Genomic DNA, 24950 nt, shown 5'->3' on the forward strand with positions numbered 1-24950 from the left:
CAACTGAATACTTGCTAATTTATTTTCAACCATCTACCTACCTAAGAACTAAAGGATTTGATCAAAATGGCCATTAATTTACCCCAAGGACTCATAGAAAGCATACATGGAAAAAAATCATCTTGAGCGTGTAACAGGTCTACAATGGTACATGTTCTCAAGGAAAGTACTCTTACAGTAAAATTTAAATTTAAAAAAAATCACTGGATTATTAATACTTTTTGATTAGTAACAGAACAACAGAAATACATGAGAGACTTCAGAAAAAATTAAGTAGTAGAATATTTCTTCTATAATTCTAATATTTTACTAAGTGCTTTTGTTACACCAAAGATGACATTAACTGCTTCACAACATGCATAATCTAACTTAATACTTACAGTAATTGAGATGTAGGTAAAATTATTCCCATTTTAAAGATGAACAAATAGGCTCAGAGAGGTAAAATAATACCTAAGGCTATTCAGCTACTAAGTGGTAGAGTGAGAACCTAAATTCAAATTTGTCTAACTCAAGAGACTTCAGTCTTCACTATGATAATAAAAAATACTTTTGAATAAGAAAAAAAAATACAGTGCCTATTTTCTTTGTAGAAATGGAATACATGTCCAGACAGGATTTCAGTTTACTGAACTGAAAATAGTGACAATTAAGAGCACCAATAGGTGAGCAAGTGGTAGCAAGGTTTTAAAACAGTATTTCATATTAGCAAGAATTTTAGTACAGACTCTTAATTCACTTACCATTAATTATTCTGCCAAAAGGCTACTGGAACTGATAAGCTATTCTGGCAAGGTTTCAGGATATAAAAATCAATGTACAAAAATCAGTAGCATTTCTATACACCAATAATGCCCAGGCAAAGAGTCAAATCAAGAACACAATAACATAAAATAGTCAAAGAAAATGACATACCTAGGAAAATACAGCTAACCAAAGAGGTGGAAGAACTCAACAAGGAGAATGACAAAACACTGCTGAAAAAAAAATCAGAGATGACACAAACAGAAAAACATCCCATGCACTGTATTAGAAGAATCAGTATCATTAAAATGGCCATAAGCAATTTATAGATTTGATGCTATCCTATCAAACCACAATGGCATTCTTCACAAAATTAGAGAAAAAAAAAACTATTCTAAAATTCGTATGGAACCAAAATAGAGCCCCAAAAGCCAAAGCAATAGTAAGCAAAAGGAACAAAGCTTGAGGCATCACATTACCCGACCTCAAACTATGCCACAAGGCTACAGTAAACAGAACAGCATGGTACTGGTACAAAACAGACACATGGACCAATGGAACAGAACAGAAAATTCAGAAATAAAGCTGCACACCTCCAACCATCTGATCTCCAACAAGGCCAACAAAAATAAGCAACGGGAAAAGGACTCCTTCAATAAATGGCACTAGGATAACTTGTTAACTATACGCAGAACTACAAAACTAGACCCTTATTTTTAACTACATATAAAAATTGACTTAAGATGAATTAAAGATTTAAATGTAAGGCCTCAAACTATAAAAATCCTAGAAGAAAACCTAGGAAATACCCTTCTTGACATCTGCTTGACAAGGCAATATCTCCAAAAGTAATTGGAACAAAAACAAAAGTTGACAAGTAGGCCCTCATTAAGCTAAAAATCTTCTGCACAGCCAAAGAAACATTTAACAGAGTAAACAGACAACCTACAGAATGGGAAACAATATTTGTAAACAATGTATCTAACAAAGTCTAATATCCAGGATCTATAAGGAACTTAAATCAACAAGCAAAAAACAACCTCATTTTTAAAAATGAGCAAAAGACATGAACTGACATTTCTCAAAAGACATACAAGTGTCCAACTAACATGAAAAAATTCTTAGCATCACTAAGCATCAGATAAATACAAATCAAAATCACAATGAGATGCCATCTCACACCAGTCAGAATGGCTATCATTAAAAAACAAGAGATGCTGGCAAGGCTACAGAGAAAAGGGAATGCTTATACACTGTTGGTGGGAATGTAAATTAGTTCAGCCACTGTGGAAGGCAGTATGGCAATTTCTCAAAGAACTTAATACCCAACTACCATTTGACCCAGCAATTCCATTACTGGGGATCTATCCACTGGAAAGCAAATTATTATACCAAAAAGACACATGCAGTCGTATGTTCACTGCCATGCTATTCACAATAGCAAAGACATGGAATCAACCCAGGAGTCCATTGATAGTGCCCATCAATAGACTGGATTAAAAAAATGTGGTACATATACACCATGGAATACTATGCAACCAAAAAAAGAATGAAACTGTATCCTTTGCAACAACATGGATGGAACTGAAGGTCATAATCCTAAGTGAATTAATGCAGGAACAGTAAAACAAAGGACAATTTTCTCATTTGTAAGTGGGAACTAAACAATAAGCACGTATGGACATAAACATGGGAACAATAGATACTGCAGACTACTAGAGGTGGAGAGGGAAGGGAGAGAAGGATTAAAAACTACTTATTGGCCTGTAATTCCAGCACTTTGGGAGTCTGAGGTGGGTGGATCACCTGAGGTTAAGAGTTTAAGACCAGCCTGGCCAAAATGGTGAAACCTCATGTCTACTAAAAAAAAAGAAAAAAAATTAGCCAGCCAGGCATGGTGGCCTGTGCTTGTAATCACCGCTACTCGGGAGGCTGAGGCAAAAGAATCACTTGAACACAGGAGGCAGTTGTGTCAGTGAGCCAAGATTGCGCCACTGCACTCCAGCCTGGGCGACAGAGCGAGACTCCATCTCAAAAAACAAAACAGAACAAACAAACCTACCTATTGAGTACTGTGTTCATTACTTGGGTGCAATATATCCATGGAACAAACCTGCACATGTACCCTGTGTATCCAAAACAGAAGTTGGAATTTTAAGAAAAAGAATTAAAAGTACTATAAATGGTAGCTGATATCCTCATGTAAAGATACCAGGGAGTTGACCACCCATCTCTATGGAAATTATTTAAACTGTGAAAAACAATTAGGTTAATTTGCTTAAAAGAGTCACTTTGGCTTAATAAAATCACATTGAAAGTAAGTATGTTAAGCAATTAGACAAGTCAAAATGTATATAAGTCATATGATAAAATATCACAAAATGAGAATACTAAAATAATAAGTACAGTGGTAAAATCAGAACCTTTGGAACCAGGAAGATCTGGATTTAATTCTGCCTTTATGATCATCAATAATCTACCTACAGACTATTGCTCGAAAATAAACAGATAAAAATAGTAATAATACATACATCAGAAATTCCACTTCCAGCCATAAGTAACAGGATGAGATTTACCCTTGCACTTTAAACAACTAACAAAATTGGACAAATATATGAAATACCTAAATTCAATTAATGTAATACACCATATCAATAGAAGAAGGACAAAAAATACAGTGTAACAGCAATAGATGGAGAAGAAGCATTTGACAAAATCCAATATCCCTTCATAATAAAAACATTCAACAAATGATGAATAAAAATGAACTTCCTTGACCCGATAAAGGACATACAGTTGTCTCTCAGTATCCATTGGAGATTGATTCCAGGATCCACCACGGATACCAAAATGGAGATGCTGAACTCCCTTACAGTTGATGCTCTGCATTCATGGATTCAACCACCTGCTGATCAAGACTACTACGGATGTGTAGTCTCACTACTTCTATTCAACAATATACTATAGGTTCTAGCCAGAGCAATTAAACAAGAAAAAAAAATCAAAGACATCCAACTGGAAAGCAAAAGCAAAACTAACTATATTTGCAGATTATGTGATCTTGTTTATGAAAATTCCTAAAGAATTCACTAAAAAGCTATTAAAACTAATCAAGGAGTTCAAACAAGATTATAAGACATAAGATCAATACATAAAAATTGATTGTATGTCTACACATTTGCAATGAATAATCAAAAATGAAATTAAGATAACAATATCATTTATAATTGCATCCAAAAGAATACTTAGGAATAAATTAAAACAAAGCAGTAAAATACGTGTATGTTGAAAACAAAACAATGCTGAAAGAAATTAAAGAAGACAAATAAATAGAAGGAAATTCCATGTTCATAAATTGGAAGACTAATATTAAGATGATAATACTACTCAAAGGGATATAAAGATATGTAATCCCTAACACAATGCCAATGGGCTTTTTTGCAAATATGAAAAACCATACCTCAATTCACATGGAATTGCAAGGTGCATTTCATTGGTACATCATGTTCTGTGGGGATAGGGATAACAAAATTGGAGGACTGATTGTTCCATTTCAAAGCTTACTAAAAAGCTACAGTAATCAAAATAGTGTGGTATTGGCATAAAGAGAGACATACAGACTGCTATGGTTTGGCTGTCTGTCCCTTCAAACCACACGTTGAAATATGTGATCTGGCTGGGCGTAGTTGCTCACAACTGTAATCCCAGCACTTTGGGAGACCGAGGCGGGCAGATCACGAGGTCAAGAGATCAAGACCATCCTGGTCAAAATGGTGAAACCTTCTATCTACTAAAAATACAAACATTTGCTGGTGTGGTGGCGCGCACCTGCACTCCCAGCTACTTGGTAGGGTGAGGCAGGAGAATCGCTTGAACTCGGGAGGTAGAGGTTGCAGTAAGCCAAGATCACACCACTGCATTCTAGCCTGGCAATAGAGTGAGACTCCATTGCAAAAAAAATATATATATGTAATCAATATGTGAAACATTAATTGCCAATGTTGGAGGTAGAGGCCTAATGGGAAGTGTCTGGGTCATGGGAACAGATCCCTCATGAATAGATTAATGTCCTCAGGGGAAAGGGGTGAGCTCTGCTATATTAGTTCCTGCAAAAGTTCCCTCAAGAGCTGGTTGTTTATAAGAGTCTGGTACCTCCCTCCTCTCTTACTGCCTCCTCTTTCACCATGTGATCTCTGCACATGCTGACTTTCCTTCACCTTCTGCCATCAGTGGAGTCAGCTTGAGGTCTTCACCAGAAGGAGAAGATGGTGCCATGCTTCTTGTACAGCCTACAGAATAGTGAGCTAAATAAACCTCTTTTCTTTATAAATTACCCAGCCTCAAGTATTCCTTTATCACAACACAAATGGGCAGAGACAGACCAATGGGAGGATTTGTCTCTTCAACAAATGGTGCTGGGAAATACGTATCTTCTTATGCAAAAGAATTAAGTTGAACCCCTACCTCAGATCACACACAAAAATTAACTCAAAATGCTTTTATGATTTAAATATAAAAATCTAAAACCACAAAATCTTAGAAGAAAACAAAGAGGTAACTCTTCATGATCTCAGATTTGATCATTATTTCTTAGCACCAAAAACTAAGCAACAAAAAAAGATAAATTGGAATTTGACAACATTAAAAACTTTTATGAAAAGAACATTATCAAGAAAGTGAAAAGACAACTTGCAAAATTAAAGAAAATATTTGCAAATCACAAGTTTCATAAGGATCTAGTATCCAGAACATATAAAGAACTCTTATAACTAAACAACAAAAAGATGAACTGCCCAGGTAAAAAGTGAGCAAAGGATTTTGAACACAGATTTTTTTCCAAGAAGATATACAAATGGCCAAAAAGTACATGAAAAGATGCTCTACAGTATTAGTCTTTGGGGAATAGATAAATTTCTTCAGTGACACAAATTATATAATAGAAACAGATATTAGGAATAGCTCTACATAAATTAAAGAAATAAAACTTTTAGGCAAAAACCCTCCCACCAAGAAAACCCCAGATCCAGATAGTTTCCTTGGTGGATTTTCCAAAAAAAAAAATTAAACAATAAATTGTACCAATTCTACACGAACAACTCTAAAAAAACTGAAGATAATGGAAGCCTTCCTAAATCACTTTACAAAGCCAGCATATCCTGTTACCAAAAACAAAGACATTAAAGAAAAGAAACCATAGAACACCCTCGGTCATGAACACTGATGCAAAAATTCCTAAAATTTTATCAAATCAAATTCACCAATATATAAAGATGATAATATACTATGACTACATGAGGTTTATCCCAGAAATGCACAGTTGATTTAATATATGAAAATCAACCAGTGAAATTCATCATTAAAAAATTGTTTAAATTGTATCTTAATTGACAAAACACCATGTGAACAATTTTAAAGTCCAATCATGGTGAAGATTTTCAGTAAACTAAGACTAGAAAGAAATTTCCTCAATTTGATAACAAACATCTATGAAATATCTCTAGCTAATATCATACTTAATGGTGAAGAGTAAATGCTTTTCCCCTGAGATTGGGAACAAGGAAAGATGTCAGCTCTCTTCACAACTCTCAACACTGTAGTAGTCCTGGCCATTGCAATAAAAGGAGATAAAAAATAAAAAACATACAGACTGGAAAGAAAGAAATAACAATAGACCTAATAAGTGAGTTTATTAGCAAGGTTGTAAAATACAAGGTACATATACAGAAATCAACTGCACTGCTATATATTAGCAATAAACAGAAAAAAAATCATTGGATATACCATCAAACATATGAACTATAGATAAATTTCACAAAATAGATGCAAAGGCAAGAATCTAAATAAGTGGAGATATATATCATGTTCATGGAAATGCTCAATATCGTTAAGATGTCAATTCTCCCCCAAATTCATCTATAAATTCAATGCAAACCCATTTAAAACCCAGATAGGCTTTAAAAAATATCTTTGTAGAAATTCAAAAGCTGATCCTGTAATTTATATGGAATACAAAGGATCTAAAATAGCCAAAATAGCTCGGAAAAAAACAACAAAGCTTACGGACGTGTACTTCCTGATTTCAATTTATTATAAAGGTACAATAATCAAGATAGATCGGTACTGATATAAAAACAGGCACAGAGACAAAGGAAACAGAATCAAGTTAGAAAGAAAACTCACATATTCATGGCCAATTCATTTCCAACAATGTTATTAAAGCAATTCAATGTAAAAAGAACAGTCTTAAACAACTGGTGCTGGAACAGTACATACCCACGTGAAAAAAAAATCTCAACCATAACTCGTAATACACACAAATACAAAACCTAAAAAATCAAATCAAAAAAATTTAGAAAACATGAATTAGACCTGTAACTAGTAAGGACATTGATCAGTAATTTAGAAATCTCCTAAGAAAATCCCTGACCTGATGGCTTCATGGGTGAATCCTACCAAACACGTAAAGAACTAACACCAAGCCTTCTCAAACTCCAAACAACTGAAGAGTAGGGAATACATCCTAACTCATTCTATGGGGCCAGCATTACCCTGATACCAAAATCAGACAGAAACTAAAAGGAAAAAACTATAGACCAATATCCTTTATCAATATTAACGCAAAAACTCTCAACAAAATACTAGCAAAGCATATTAAAAGAATTATACACCATGACCAAGTAGGATTTATTCCTGGAAGGGTTCGACATATGGAAATTGACCAATGTAATATAACATATTTACAGAATTAAAGAGGAAAAAAACATACAGTCTCAATTGATGCACAAGAAAACATTTGACAATTAAACATTTTTCATGACAAAAAACAACAAACTAGGAACAGAACAAACTCAAAAGCGATATATGAAGAAACCTCAACAAACATCATACTCAATGGTAAAAGACTGAGAGCTTTTACTCTGCTATCAGAAACAAGATAAAGATACCTGCTTTCACCACTTTTTTTTTATTGAGACGGGGTCTCGCTCTGTCACCCAGGCTGGAGTGCAGTGGCGCGATCTAGGCTCACTGCAAGCTCCACTTCCCGAGTTCACGCCATTCTCCTGCCTCAGCCTCCCAAGTAGCTGGGACTATAGGCACCTGCCACCACGCCCAGCTAATTTTTTGTATATTTAGTAGAGACGGAGTTTCACTGTGTTAGCCAGGATGGTCTCAATCTCCTGACCTCGTGATCTGCCCGCCTCGGCCTCCCAAAATGCTGGGATTACAGGTGTGAGCCACTGTGCCTGGCCACTTTCACCACTTCTATTTAAAGTAGCACTAGAAATTCAAGCCAGAAAAATTAGGAAAGTAAAAGAAATAGTGTCCAAATTTAGAAAATAGTAAGATTATCTTTGTTCACAGATGATATGAACTTATATGTAGAAAACACTTACAGATTCCACCAAACAAAAACTGTTAGAACTAATAAAAATTCAGTAAAGAAGCAGGATACAAAGTCAACATACAAAAATCAATTGCACTTCTATACACTAACAAGGAACAATCTGAAAAGGAGATTATGAAAACAATCCCATTAACAATAGCATCAAAAATAATAAAATACTTAGTAATTAACCAAGGAGGCAAAAGATACATACAATAAAAAGTACAAAACATTGTTGAAAAATTAAAGACAACACAAATAAATAAAAAAATCATCCCATGATCATGAACCAGAACACTTAAAATTGTTAAGACATCAACAATATACAAAGTGATCTATAGATTCAATGCAATCTCTATCAAAATCCCAATGATGACTATGCAGGAACAAAAAAGTCCACCCTAAAATTCATATGGAATCTCAAGGGACCCCAAATAACCAAAACAATCTTTAAAAAGAACAACAAATTGGATGACTCACACTTCCTAATTTCAAAACTTCAAACAAAACTACAAACATCAAAACAGTATAGAACTAGCACTAAAACAAGCACACAGACCTACGGAATAGAGCAAGGAAGTAAGAAATAGACCCTCACAGATATAGTCAAATGATTTTTGACAAGGGTGCCAAGATAATTTAATGGACAAAGAACAGTCTTTTCAGCAAATGGCAATGGGAAAACTTGACAGTCACATGCAAAAGAATCAAGCTAAACCTTTATCTAACTCCATATACTGAAATTAACTCAAAATGGATCAATTACCTAAACGTAAGATCTAAAGCTATAAAACTCTTAGAAGACACAGGATCAAAGTGTGACAACACTAGATTTTGCAATGATTTATTGGATATGACACCAAAGTCACAGGCAACAAAAGAAAAAAACAGACAAACTGGACTTTGTGAAAACTAAAATATTTTGCATGTCAAAAGATGCTACTGTCAAAGTAAAAATGCAACCCACAGAATGGGAGAAAACATTTGCAAATCATATCTTTGATTTAACAACAAATTGATATCAAGAATATATGAAGAAGTCTTAAAACTCCACAACAAAAAAACAAACAACTCAATTCAAAAATGGGTAAATGACTTGAATAGACATTTCTCCAAAGAGGATATACAAATGGCCAATAGGCACATGAAAAGATGCTCAACATCACTAATCATTAGAGAAATGCAAATCAAAACTACAACGAGACACCAAATAACACACATCAGAATGACTACTATCACAAAAACAAAATGATGGAAGTTAGAGAGGATGTGGAATAACTGGAACCCTTGTGCACTACTGATGGGAATGTAAAAATGGTGAACTACATGTAGAAAACAGCATGGTGATTCCTCAAAAAATTAAAAATAGAATTACCATAAGACCCAGACTTTCCAATTCTGGGTATATACCCAAAAGAATCCAAAGCAGGGACTCAAGAGTTATTTGTACATCCATATTTACAACAGCACTGTTCACAATAGCTAAAGTGTAGTAATAACTCAAATGTCCATTGAGATATGAACAGATAAGCAAAATGTGGTATATACATACAATGGAAAATTACTCAGCCTGAAAAGGGACGGAAATTCTAACATATGCTATAACATTGAAGACCTAATGCTAAATGAAATAAGCCAATCACAAAAAGATAAAATTATATCATATCATTCCATTTATAAGAAGCACTTAGAGTAGTCAAAATCACAGATCTAGAAAGTAGAATGATGATTGCCAGGGGCTGGTGGTGAGAATGAGGAGTTAATGAGCACAGAGTTTCAGTTTTACAAGATGAAAAAGACTAATGGAGATACATGGTGGTGATGACTGCATAACATGAATGCATTAAAACCACTGAACTGTATACTTAACAATGATTCAGATGATAAATATTACATTATGTTTTTCCCACAAAAAAAGGAAACAAATTAGACTCTATACACATATTTAAAAAATTACTGAAATTAAAATGTGTAACTGTGTCAAGTGCTGGTCAGAATATAGCACAAGTAGAACTCTCATTCACTACTGGTAGGAATGGAAAACCATGTGTAAAACTTAAACATGAACCTATTGTAAGATGCTATACTAATCCACTCCTGGGTTTTTATAAAATAAAAATGAAAGTACACATCTGCACAAAGACATATACATGAATTGCCACAGCAGCCATATTTGTAATAGAAAAAAAACTGGAAAGAAAACACATGTCCATCAACAAGTGACTGGGTTAACAAATTACAGTATTTCCATATGTAAAGAAATGGAAGGAATGACTCAGCAATAAAAAGGAAGGAATTATTCACACACACAACAGGATGGATGAAGTTCCAAGTAACTATTATGAGAGAAAGCCAGAGAAAATAATAGATAATGTATGATTCCACACACATAAGTTCTAGAAAATGCAAACATCTATACTGATAGAAAGCAGATCAGTAATTAGATAATAGAGTTGAATGAAGGAATGAATTACAAAGAGGAATTGTATATTATGTTCATTGTACTGATAGTTTCAAGGATATAATACATGTCAAAACTCATCAAATGGAATAATTTAGATATGTGCTGCTTATTCTCTATCAATTATACCTTTATAGGGTTGTAAAAATAATAATAGATGGCTCACAGAATTATCAAAGGGATAAAATATTGCACCTCGTAAGTTTTAAATGAGCCTGTAAAATGCTGTTATCCTAGAACAGAATAAACACTGGATAAACATTATCTTCTATTACTATTATATAACAATTGAAAAAAGTACTTGGGTAATTAAGTTAACATTTAAAGCTCTTATGATATACCTTAGCTTCTTCTTCTTGTGCTTTCTTCACAATTGCTTGTAATTGCACTTCTCGCTTAAACTCAGCATGAAGTAATTTTTCTTCCATCATCCTGCGTCGTTGATCTAGTAATTCTTCCTTCCACTTTCGGACATCCTTCTCCTGCGTATAGTGAATTATCACATCCTTAATTTCAATATATACAATCATTTAAATGAAGTACTAATAAATAAATGGCTTATGAAATACAAACTCTAAGTGTGGAAAAATGTGCAGCAACATGACTAACAATTAAGGATGGGGACTATGAGGCCAGACTACCTGAATTCATAATCTACATTGGCCACTTACTAGCTGTATAATCTAGACAACTTTTTTAGCCTATGTCTCAGTTTCCTTATCTATAAACAGGAAATAAAAATAATAATATTACCTAACTCACAGGATTATTTGAAGGTTCATAAAACTCTCAGAACAGTGGCTTAGACATGCCTCTACAGAAATATTTGCATTATTCTTGTACTGTTATCATGAGTATGTTTAAAATGAATATAGTGTATATTTAACCTTATAAACATTAACATCTCTATGATGTAACCCACATTCAAGAAAAATAAGTAATTTTATCCTAGAAACTGAAAAATGACATCTAACAAATCACATTATTTGCATAAGAAACATTCTCTGAAGGAACAGAGAGGGTTTCACCTACAAAAAATATAGACATAATAATTGCTACTTGATGTTGTTTTAAGAAATTAACCCTTAAAATTTTAATTCCTTAAAACAACCTCAAACAGAAGAAGTAAAAGCTTGTTCTGTGATCTAGGAAATAAGATTCAGCACCATGAAAATAAATTACAGAAAATCAGAAGATGGGTCAATATGAGTGGAAAAAACCTAAAATTTTAACTGAGTTGTTTCTCTCAATAATTGTGATGAACCATCCAAAAAAGTATGATACAAAAATAGCACTACACGAAGAGCCAGATGACATGTCCTTAAAGCCTCAGCTCTGCAAATTATTGGTTGTGTAACACTGGAAACAACACTTAGCCTCTCCTAGATTGTTTTTACATCTATAAAATGAGGTTCAGTACCTGCCTTGTGTACATCATAGAGTTATTGTGGTGATGTGATGATATCACCCATGTGAAATAGTGTTGAAAACAATAATCCATCATACAAATGGAAGATGAAAATTGCCATTAAAATTAATTTAAGGGATACCTACACTGATGAGAAAATAACCAGAACACATCTAAAGTCTTGTATGCTTTCACTAATCAATGATTTTCTTGCATGAATACTTGAAGATCATGTTTAGATAAAAGAAAATATACTATAATTGTGCTGGTATTTAAAAACACAGTAAGAGAAGAATTGTGATTGTGCTAGAGCACTTCTCTTAAGCTAAAATTAAAATAATACATTGACTCTTGTAGAACTCCACAAGAGACTGCTTTTCATATCTAATCTATTCATCTACATGACAAATTATTGAGATTCAAGTAAAAATAAAACTCAAAGAATTTTCTTATAGTCCTAGTCAACTTTACACTGTACTCAACAGAATCTTGCACTACCTAACATACTTTTATGAATATTCAAATTATGTGGTCCAACTATTTCTCCCAAATTTAAACTACACACTAAAAGTAATCCAAATAATATGCTTAACCTATGACTATTTATACTCTTTTCTAATACCAGAAGGTAACAAAAGAGTTCACCTGTAATTACAATATAGTGGCCACACATCTTTCATCATGCTGTGTTAGGTACTTGTAGTATGGAGCCTCTGAGATGGTGCCCAGTGATCTAAGCCACCTGATTTTAAGATCCTTATGTAATCTCCTCCCATATTGTATCAGGACTGTGACCAAAAGAATACAGCAAAAGCGATGCTATAAAACTCAGCACATCTTCCTTTTATCAACTCTCTTAGGTACTTTTTCCTTTCTCTCCCCGACTCTCTCTCTCTGATTTTCTATGGAGAAACCACTGGCCATGTCACGAAGACACTTGGGCTGTAGAAAGGTATACTTGGCAAGAAACTGAGGTTTCTGGCCCACAGCCAAAGGGGAACAAAAGCCAGCAAATAACCGCACAATTGAGTATGGAAGTGGATCCTCCAGACCCAGATGACTATGACCTGACTGATAGCTTGACTAAAAATTCATCAGGCTGGAAGCAGTGGCTCATGCCTGTTATCCCAGTACTTGGGAGGCAGATCACTTCAGGTCAGGAGTTCGAGACCAGTCTGGCCAACATGGTGAAATCTCATCTCTATAAAAATATAAAAAGTTAGCCAGGTGTTGTGGCGTATGCCTGTAACCCCAGATCCTCAAGAGGCTGAGACAGGAGAATCACTAGAACCCAGGAGGTGGAGGTTGCAGTGAGCCAAGATTGTGTCATGGCACGCCAGCCTAGGCGACAGAGCCAGACTCCATCTCAAAAAAAAAAAAAAAAAAAAAAAAAATCATCAGAGACCCAGGGCAAGAATGATGGCCAGGTATGATGGCTCACGCCTGGAATTCCAGTGCTTTAGAAGGCCAAGGTAGAAGGATTGCTTGATGCCAGGAGTTCAAGACCAGTCTGGGCAACATGGCAAGACCCTGTCTCTACAAAAAAATTAAAAATTTAACCAGGCATGATGGCATGTGACTGTAATCTTGGTTACTCAGGAGGCTGAGGCAGGAGGATGGCTTCAGCCCAGAAGTTCTAGGCTGCAGTGAGCTATGCTGCATCACCGCATTCCATCCTGGGTGACAGAGCAAGTCCCTGGCTCTAAACAAAACAATAAAAGAATCACTATGCAATTCCTGGTTGCCTTTCTCACAGAAATAGTGACCTGATAAATGTTTGCTGTTTTAAGCTAAGTTTTTCCGTTGTCATACAGCATAGATAACACAGTACTCAGTTATAAGAGTGACTGTATATTAAGCAACATCCATCCTAGCACTATGTTACTGTTTTACATACTTGGGTCATTTAAGCATCACAACAGGTTAATAATTACAATTGTCATTTTTCAGAAAAAGAAACTGAAATACAATAATGTTAAGTAACTTGCTCAGGGAATCATAGCTTATTATCTGATAAAATCAGGATTTAAACTTGGTTGGCTATCTCCAGAGCCCAGTTATTTCCACTTACCACACTGATCAATAGTTATTCTGCTCTAAATACACAGACTCTCTTCTGTAAATATAATTAGTGCTTATCCAAACTTGATCATCTTTCCCTGATGTTGAAAATCATGGTTTTCCTTTTCTAATCAGTTTACATCCCATTACATTCATAGATTTTCTAATGAAGAAATATCTTCGAATTCCAAGAATAAACTCAAAGTTTCCTATGTTTTCAGGTATTTTGTTTTTTGTTAACTACAGTCACGATGCTGTACATTACATCATCAGAAATTGTTAATCTTGCGTAAGTCAAACTTTTGTACCCTTTGACCAATACCACTCCATCTCCCCTCTCTGCTTCTATGAATGTGACTTTTTCATATTCCACATAGAAGTGAGATCATGCAGCATTTCTCTGTGTCTCTTTTCACTTAGCTTAATATCTCTAGCTCCATCCACGTTGTCACAAGTGTCAAAATTTCATTCTTTTTAAGGCTAGATAATATTGTTTTTTATACATATATACACACATAAATATACGAACACACACACACACACACAAATATGTATCATATTTTTTTCATTCATCAGCAGACACTCAGGTTGTTTCCATATCTTGGCTATTATGAATAATGTTACAGTGAACATGGGTGCACAGATATCTCTTCTTGATCCAGATTTCAATTCCTCTGTATATATATATACCCAGAAGAAGAATTGCTGATCATATGATAGGCTCTATTTTAATTTTTTGAGGAAATTCCATATTGCTTACTATAACGGTTATACAAATTTACATTCCTACCAACAGCATACAAGGATTCCATTTTCTCCTCATCCTCCCCAATACGTGCCTCCTGTCATTTTGAGAATAGCCATCCTAACAAGTGTCAGGTGATACTTCACTCAAGTCTGATTTCCATTTCCCTGATCATTATAGATGCCGAGGACCTTTCCATGTACCTGTTAGCCTTTTGGATTTCTCCTTTTGAGAAGTGTCTCTTTAAGTCCTTTGCCCATTTTTGAGTCAGGCTGTTTTCTTGCCACTGAGTTGTGTGAGTACTTCAAATATTTTGGATATTAATGTCTTGTCTGATACATTTTTTACAAATATTTTTCTCATTCCATAGCTGTCTTTTCATTTTGATAATTTTTTCATTTGCTGTACAGGTTTTTAATTTAATTCCACGTGTCTAATTTTGCTTTTGTTGCCTGTGTTTTTCTGTCATATTCAAACAATTATCACCAAGATCAACGTCAAGGTTTTTCCGAAAGTTTTCTTCTAAAAGTTGTACGGTTTCAGATCTTATGTTTAAGCCTTTAATCCATTTTGAGTTGATTTTTGTGTATGGTGTAAGATAAGCGTCCAATTTCATTCTTTTGCATGTGGATACCCAGTATTCCCAATATCCTTTGTTGAAAAGATTATGCTTACCCCATTGTAGGTTCTCAGCATCCTTGTCAAAGACCAGTTGCCCATAATTGCATAGGTTTATTTCTGGGTTTTCTATTAAGTTTCATTGGTCTGTGTGTATGTTTGTATGCTAGTGCCAAACTGATTACTATACCTTTATAACAAAATTTGAAGTTAGAAAGTATTATGACTATAGCCTTTGCTCTTCTTGCTCAAGATTACTTTCGATCTTTGGGGTCTTTTGGAGCTTCACATGAATTTTAGGACTGTTTCTCTATTTCTCTAAAAACAAATGGTTGGGGTTCTGATAGAGATTGCACTGAAACTGTAGCTCACTTAAGGCTGTATGGACATTATAATAATATTAATTTTCTAATCCATGAACTTGGATGTCTGTTTACTTGCTGCTTTAAATTTTTTTTCATAAACTTATAATTTTCACTACATAAATGATTCAACTCCCTGCTTAATTCCTAAGTATTTTATTCTTTTTGTTGCTAATATAAGGAAAACTGTACCCTTAATTTCTCTCTCATATAGTTCATAGTTAGTGTATGAAAACCCCACTGATTCCTAAGCATGTTGATTTTGTATCTCTAAACATTACTGAATTCACATATTATTTCTCCAAGTTTTCTGTTGAATCTTTAAGCTTTTCCATATTTATGATGTTATCTACAAATAGATAATTTTACTTCTTTCTCTTCCCATATAATGCATTCATTTCTTCTTCTTGCCTGACTGCTTTTCCCAGTATTTCCAGTACTATGTTGGAGAGAAATGGTAAAAGTGGGGATACTTGTCTATTACCAAATCTTAGAGAAAAAGCTTTCAGTTTTTCCCAATTATGATGTTAACTGTGGGTTGTTCATATATGGGCTGTCTTAGTCTGTTCTGTGCTGCTATAACAGAATATCAGAAACTAGGTAATTTATTAAGAAAAATGTATTTATCATATAATAGTTCTGGAGACTGGAAGTCCAACAACAAGGTGGTGGCATCTGATGAGGTTCTTCTTACTAAATCAACCCCAGAGGAAAGCAACAGGGCAAGAGAGGGCAAAGGGTGGCAGGGGCACTATGGGGAGCTGAACCCAACCTTTAATAAGGCACCCACTCCTGCAATAAGGACCCACTTCCACAATAATGGTATTAATCCATTCATAAGAGCAGAGCCAATATAACCCAATCTCCTCCTAAAGAACCCACCTCTTAATACGGTTACAATAGCAATTAAACTTCATATGTGTTTTGGAGGGGATAAACATTAAAACAACAGCACTGGTCTATATTGTGTTGAGAAAAGTTCCTTCTATACCTATTATGTTGAGAGTTTTTTTCATGAAAGGATATTGAACTTTGTCAAGTGTTTATCCTGCATCTATTCAGATATTAGTGTTTTTTTGTCTTTCACTGTATTAATACAGTATACTGCATTTATAGATTTTAGTATATTTCACCATACTTACATTCCAGAGATAAATCCCACTCAATCATGGTATGACTGTTAATGTATTCTTGAATTTGGTTTGCTGGTATTTTAAAGAGGATTTCTGCATCTATGTTTATCTGGAATACTGGCCTGTAGTTCTCCCCTTTCTTGTGTTTCTGTCTAGATTTGGAATCAGAGTGATGAAGGTCTCATAACACAAGTTTGGGCGTTGTAAGAGACAGGAAAAACTAAATTGCTTTTCCTGCTCTCACATACAACACAGTAACAATTCTCTTCACCCAGATTTTTATGGGGTTTTTCTCACACTGACCACTTCCCTGACGCCACCTAGCTGTCATATAATTCAATCCAATTCTGACATTATCTACCTGGTCCCACAGATAAGGGCTCAGTCCCACAAGACTGCCCCCACAACTTCAGATGCAAATCCCAAGTCCCAAGTTCTGACTCATACTTCTGACAAACCAGCTATAAATTTGGGATTCTCACAACTGTCTCCTCAAGTTTGATTCATTTGCTAGAGTGGCCCACAGAACTCAAGGAAACACTTTACTTACTATTGCCAATTTATTACAAAGGAACTTTTAAAGGATGTAGATAAACAGCCAGATGGAAAAGATGCTTAGGGCAAAGTGTGAAGAAGGGACACGAAACTTACATGCCCTCTCCAGGTGTGTCACTTTTCAGGTACCTCCACATGTTTAACAACCCAGAAACTCCCCAAACTCTGTTCTTGGGATTTTTCATGGAAACTTCATTACAGAGGCATGATTTATTAAATCACTGGCTTTGGCAATCAACCGAACCTGGAGGTCCAAGTTCTGGTAGCCAGCACCAACTCTGAGGCTATCCAGGACACTACCAAGAGTAGCCTCATTACAACAAAAGATGCTCCTCTCACTCAGCAAAGCCCAAGACATTTAAGAACTCTGTTTCAGATGCTCTTATCACTCAAGAAATTACAAAGATCACAGAAATTATCTGTTGGGAACCAGGGTCAAAGATCACATATTGGAAAAACAATATTATCCTAGTGCTTCTATCTACCAGAGTTTTAGTAGCTCTAAGTCAGGAACCAGGGTCAGAAACCAATATAATATTTCTTATTTCACAAAAGTGTTCCCTCTTTTTTTATTTTTCAGAAAAGTTCAAGAAAGGCTGGTACTACTTCTCCTTTAAATGTTTCATAGAATTCATCAGTGAAGTCATCTGGCCCTAGGCTCTTTTTGTTGGTTTTTTGATTCAGTAATTCAATCTCTGTATTTGTTACTGGTCTGTTTAGGCTCTTTATTTCTTCTTGATTCAGTCATGTTGGGTTGTATATTTCTAGGAATTTATCCACTTCTTCTAAGGTTATCCAATCTGGTGCCATAAATTATTGATAATAGTTCTTTATGATCCTTTTTGTTTCTCTGTTATCCATTGTAATGACTCTACTTTCGTTTCTAATTTATTTGAGTCATTTTTTCTTAGACTAGCTAAGAGTTTGATTTTATCTTTCCACAAAAAACCAAGCCTGTTTTGTTGATTTTTTCCCCATTGTTTTTCTCTTTTGCATTTAATTTTTTTGTACTCTAATCGTTATTTCTTTCCATATAGTAACTTTGGGGTTAGTTTGTTTCTTCTTTTTCTAATTCTGTGAGTTAGAAAACTAGGTTAAGCGAGATCTTTCTTCTCTTCTAATTTAGGCATGTATTACTAAAATCTTCCCTCAGAATCTCGTTTTGCTACATCTCACAAATTTTAGTGAGTTATATTTGTTTTCATTTGCTTCAAGGTATTATTTAAATTCCCCTTTATTTCCTCTTTTACCAAACAGTTGTTCAACTGTATGTTTAGTTTTCACATTTTTGCTAATTTTCCCATTTTCTGTTATTGATTTTTAGATTCATTCCACCATGGTCTAAAAGATATTGGTATGATTTCCATCTTCTTAAATTTCTAAATACTAGTGTTGTGACCTAACACATGATCTATTCTGAAGAATGTTTCATGTGCACTTGAGAAGAATGAGTATTCTGCTGATTTGGGGGTAGAAAATCCTGTATATATTTCTTAGGCACATTTAGTGTACAGTGTTGTAAGTCAGGTGTTTCATTATTGATTTTCTACCTGAATGTTCCATCCATTATTGAGAGTGGAACACTGAAGTCTCCTACTATTATTTTATTGCTACCATTTTCTCCCTTCAGATTTGCACTTGTTTTATATATTTAGGTGATAGGTTGCTGGGTGCAAATATATTTAAATTGTTATATCCTCCTGTTAAACTGACTCTTTCATCATTATTTAATGGCCTTCTTCCTCTCTAGGGACAGTTCTTGTCCTAAAGTCTGTTTTGTCTAAGTTTAGCCACTTCTGCTCTCTTTTGGTTATAATTTACATGGAATAAGATATTCCTTCGTGTTCAGCCAAGTCTGTTCAAGGCAGCATATGGTTGGGTATTTTTTTTTTTTAATTCATTGAGTCACTCTATGCCCTTTGATTGGGGAGTTTAATCCATTTATACATGAAGTAATTATTAACAGTAAGTACAGATTTATTACTGCCATTTTGCTACTTATTTTCTGCTTGTTTTGCAGGCTTTTGTTCCTTACTCTATTGCTGTCTTCATTTGTTATTTGATTGTGGGTTTTTTTTTTTTTTCTAACGGTTTGGTTTGATTTCTCTTTAGCATTTGTGTATTTACAATAGGTTTGCCTTTGTGGTTACAATTGTCTACTTTAATTTGGTAACAAATTCAATGGCCTACAAAACTCTACACTTTTACCTACCCATACACTATGTGTTTTTGAAGTCAGAGTTTAATACTTTTCATACTGTAAATCCAATATCAATTTTCTGTCATTATACTTATTTTTAATACCTTTTTGTCTTTTAAGTCCTCTCCCCCACCCTACCTTAGTAACAGGATGCTGCTCTGTTTCCCAGGCTGCACTGCATCCTGGGGCAATCCTAGCTCACTGCAGCCTCAAACTCCCAGGTTCAAGCAATCCTTCTGCCTCAGCCTCACAGGTAGCTGGGACCACAGGTGCCTACCACCAAAACTGATAATTTTTTTGTTCTTCCTTCTTTTTCTAGAGATGAGGTCTTGCTACATTGTCCAGGCTGGTGTGAGACACCTGGCCTCATGTCATCTTCCCACCTCAGCCTCCTAAAGCACTGGGATTACGAGTGTGAGTCACCACACCCAGCCTTCTTTAAAGTTTTATATTGGGGTTGCAGTTATTTCCATACCACCCTTAACAGTATTATGTTATTCTATATTTGACTGTACATTTACCCCTGAGCTTTACATACTTTCTTTCACATGCTTTTACATTGGTGTTTATCATTTTTCTATTCCATTTTAAGAACTCCAATAGCATTTCTTCTCAGGCAAGCCTAGTGATGACAAACTCCCTCAATTTTCATGTGTCTGGGAAAGACTTTATCTCCTTTCATTTTTAAGGATAGCTTTCCAGGGTATAGTAATCATGGCTGGTCGGGTTGTTTTTTTTTTTTTCCCCCAGTACTTTGAATATCCCATCCCATTATCTCCTAGCCTGGAATATTCACGTTGAGAAATTCACTGATCATTTCAGGGACGGGTGGGGGCAGGCTTCCCTTGTATGAGATGAGTTGCCTTTCTCAGGCAGCTTTCAAAAATTTTGTCTTTGAGTTTTGACAATTATACTAAGTCTTGATGTAGACTTCTTTAACTGTTGTGGGGTCCTATGAGCTTGAGTCTGGATATCTCTTCTGCTCTCCATATTTAGGAAGTTTTGGGTTATTTCTTTAAAAAAAAAAAAAAGCTTTCTGCTTGCTTCTCTTCAATCCCTATAATGCATATATTCATTCAATGATAGTGTCCCATAAATTCCAGAGACTTTCTTCATTTTTTTCATTCTTTCTCTCTTCTTACTGGGTAATTCCAAGTGACCTGTTTTCAAGTTTTCTAGTTTTCTTGATTCTTTCTTATGCTTCACTAATCTGCTGCTGAAGCTCTCTACTGCACTTTCTAGTTTCTTCAGCATATTCTTCACCTCTAGAATTTCTGTTTGGTTCTTTCTCATGGCTTCACTTTCTTGATGTTCTCATTTTGTTTTTATGTTGTTTTCCTGATTTTGTTACATTATTTATCTGTGTTCTCTTACAGTTCACTGACCTTCAACAGTTATTTTGAATATTTTATCAGGGACTTCATGGATCTTCATTTGTTTGGACTGCTTCCTGGATATTTATTGTATTCTCTTGGTGGTGTCAAGTTTTCCTGATTTTTCATGTTCCTTGTATCCTTGCATTGCTGCCTGTGCACTTAAAGAAGCAGTCACATTCTCCAGTCTTTATGGACTGGCTTCAGAAAGGATAGTCAATTACTCAGATGGGAGCACTGCCTTGGGGGGAATGCAGGAGTATCTTATTGCACTAAGCCTAGTGGCACACAGAATGCCAAAGTGCAGGCAAGTACAACAACTCCTGGTTTATATGTATGCATTGGCGTGGCAGCTCAGGGAGCTACAGTTGGCAATATCAGTAACAGGGTAGTCCTCAGCTCCAAAAGCTACAGGGTGTAGGCAGTGGCTGCCAGCAGCACCTCTGTGTTAAGAAGTGAGCACCCCCGGGTAGGTGGGAGCCAAGGCAGGTGGTGGCAGAGGCCAGGTGGAGTTTGGTTGCAGGCATACATGTGGCAATGGGGGCCATGGCCAGCTGTGGCCATGTGTGTGCATGGCTATTTGGCCCGCTGCATATGGACATGGATTGACAACAACTGTGGGACAGGGCGGTAGCTTGCATTCCTCCAGCTGAAGGGGTTGGCTGCAGATATATAAACAGAAGTAAAAACCAGAGCCAAGAGCAAGGACCAGGGCTGGCCACGGGCAAACACACTACAAACTGATAGTCTTAGGCTCCAAATTGTCTGCCAGGTCATTCTACTCTTTAGACAAACCTCCCCAAGGAAACCCTCCAATGAAAATGGCAAAAGACAAGTACAGCTTTAATAATCCATGCTAACCCTGCAAAATATCAATTTACTAGATAATTTGAAAATGATGATTTGTTTAGAGTTAACCTTCTTGGATTCAACAGATTAAAATGCCTTTGTTTCCTAGCAAATCTAATTATTTTATGGTTATTTTAGCATCTCTCAGATCAGAAGTAGAGTTGAAAATAAGCCCACCAACTTTAGACTATCATAATTTCCAAAAAAATAAAAACTCACCCTTTCTAACAATTTCTGAAGCTTTAATGTTTTCTCTTCACGTAACTTTTCCCTTAGCTGCTGTGCTTTCATTTGTTTTTCTTCATGTTTCTTCTTAGATTCTGCAATTGTTCTATTAATACAAACAAATGGACAAGAGACATGAAATGTTTACATTAAGGCCAGAAAAAGTGTTCTTTAGACTTCGTAGTTCTTAAAGTATACAAAACTAATTTTGGCCCAACACTTCAGGAAAGCTTTGTTACTTTTCAATGGATCTGAAACTGTCCTGAAGTAATGTGCCCAAAAATGCCATGTAGCATTTTTATTTAACAATCAAAAGTGGCTAGTTTCCTTCCTGTGAACCACTTCAAATTAATTTTCATATGCCAGACCTTTTACGAGAGGGTGAAGAAAGTTTTTCATGCATGTGAATTCCATGCCCTGGAGGTCTAGCAGGTTCTTCTTCTACAATGTCCCCCCAAGATGTATTTTGGCGCCAAGACTCACGAGCTGTTTAGAAAAAAATACTATCATTGTATAACCACATAGGTCTATAAAACATTTGAGAACAAACTTTTGAACACTGTACTACACAGCCAATATGCATACACAATACCTTCATAGTCTGCAAGGACATCGTTCCAGTCCATGGACATACCACAGAAAGATACACTCCCACTGCCCATGCTGGCCTAAAATGTAATAAGGGAAGATGAAAAATCAAATCTTTGAATACAATTACAACTTTAGAAAATGAACCACATGTGAAAATTTCCTACCTATTGTTAATATATTCCATTTAACTAACAGTTGAAAACCAGGAAAACGGTACCTACCAGTACAATCATAATAATTACCGAGTTAAAATACCACAGCCTATTCATTTTAAGAGCCTAGTAGCCATTAACAGCAGAGACAAATGAAGTAAATTTAAGAAATATACTGGCCTTATCCTATTACTACATAAATGCTAACATGTGCAGAGCAAATACTGAAGAACTGAAGACTGTTTAGCATTAAAATTTAATAAACCAATATGTAAAACATTTAAAGTTATTTTATTCTTTAACAAATTCCCATCATTAACATATATATCCTAAGCACTTAGTAGAGGAAGGTAGTGTATCATTGGCTCATTTATTTATTTATTCATTCATTCATTCATTTTTGAGATTGAGTCTCACTCTGTGGTCCAGGCTGGAGTGCAGTGGCATGATATCAGCTCACTGCAACCTCCACCTCCCGGGTTCAAACTATTCTCCTGCCTCAGCCTCCCGAGTAGCTGGGACTTCAGGAACCCGCCACCACACCCGGCTAATTTTTGTATTTTTAATAGAGGCGGGGTTTCATCATATTGGTCAGGCTGGTCGCAAACTCCTGACCTTGTGATCCACCCGACTCGGCCTCCCAAAGTGCTGGGATTACAGGTGTGAGCCACCATGCCCAGCCTACTTTATGCTAATAGAATACAAAAGTAAAATCCCTTAGCTTTGTCTTCACTCTCTATAAATTATAATCAGAGTAATGTTGAGCTCTTACTTTATGTCAGACTCAATTTTTTAACTGTTTTTAATAGAGCGGGGTTTTGCTATGTTGCCCAGGCTGGTCTTGAACTCCTGTCCTCAAGCAATCCTACTGCCTTGACCTCCCAAAGTGCTGAGATTACAGGCATACAGCACCACAACTGGCCTAGACTCAATTTCTTGACTGGTAAAACAACAATAACAACTTCTAATTTGTCAACTGTATCATATATGAAAATACTTAGTAACGGTAAAGTGCTAACAAAAGATTTGCTATTGTTTATTGTATAAGTCTAAATCATCCTGAGGATAATAGTTATGATTACTGAACATGATTTTTAAGTAACTAATCTTAAATAGGACTAGATGGACTCCAAGTCTTTCTGGCCCAGATAATTTTGTTTCTAAATATAAATTGTGAATAGTTATGTTAAAAAGTCTAAATGCTCACAGAAAAATCACTGTCGTTGTCAGTTTCAATGTTAATATCATTGTTTTCTTCAGCTTCAATTTCTCTAGTTAACTGTTCTTCTTCAGCAATAGCACTAGCAATGGCTTCTTCATTGGCCTTTTCTAGACGATCTGCTAGCTCTTCTTTTTTAGCAAGGACTTCTGCCATGGACTATAAAGTTAAAAACACATAAACAAAAAGAAAAATCATCACTTGACTGGAAAGTAATCATTTTTTATGTTATAACATGAACTCAACAGTATACATAAAATTGTACTGATCAGAACCATAAAAGGTGGGGTTCTATATAGGCTCATCCACTTACTAGCTGTGTGCCTTAGAAGCTTCCAGAAACCAAGAACCTACTTGGTATTCCATAAAATGGAACAATAATAAATGACTTGCCTTATTTACCAGACAGTTATGTATGAGAAACTGTGAAGTTATTTATTTAACAGGTATTATTAATGACAAAGTGCGAATTTCATTTAAGTGCCAAAATTCAAAACAATTATAGATTGAATACACTCATTAAATGTAAAATCAAAATAGTATACTATAATGGGAACATGGAAAGAATATATGCTATATTGGTGATGATGCTTTCTGAACATATATACACCTAACTTTAAAAAATGCATTATAAATAATAAAAACACATGAAATTCATTAATTAATAAATCCTCATGAGAAGCTAAAGATGTATACTATACCCTAAATCAAACACTGAAATAACAAAACAAACGTGTGGTTAATAAGCCATCAAAGGTGATAAAATAAAATTATTAAAAAATTAAAAATGGAAGGAAGAACACAAGTCAAAGAGAAAACAAATAGTAAAATGGTGGATTTAAACAAACTATATCAATAATTATATTACAT

At 35.2% G+C, this 24950-nt stretch overlaps 1 protein-coding gene across 5 annotated transcripts in view; it reads right to left on the reverse strand.

The window, feature by feature from the left end:
* SCAPER (S-phase cyclin A associated protein in the ER) overlaps positions 1–24950 on the reverse strand; it is a 597115-nt gene that overhangs the window by 416815 nt on the left and 155350 nt on the right. For all 5 annotated transcript variants that reach the window (XM_023197631.1, XM_023197627.1, XM_023197630.1 and 2 more), the window contains 5 exons: positions 24069–24239; positions 22711–22786; positions 22487–22604; positions 22113–22224; positions 10931–11071 (listed from right to left, as the gene is read on the reverse strand). In XM_023197631.1, coding sequence (XP_023053399.1) covers positions 10931–11071; positions 22113–22224; positions 22487–22604; positions 22711–22786; positions 24069–24239 — 618 coding nt within the window. The remainder of the gene's footprint in view (positions 1–10930; positions 11072–22112; positions 22225–22486; positions 22605–22710; positions 22787–24068; positions 24240–24950) is intronic.

The sequence above is a fragment of the Piliocolobus tephrosceles genome, chromosome 6 (genome assembly GCF_002776525.5).
Source record: "Piliocolobus tephrosceles isolate RC106 chromosome 6, ASM277652v3, whole genome shotgun sequence".
Classification (NCBI taxonomy): Eukaryota; Metazoa; Chordata; class Mammalia; order Primates; family Cercopithecidae; genus Piliocolobus; species Piliocolobus tephrosceles.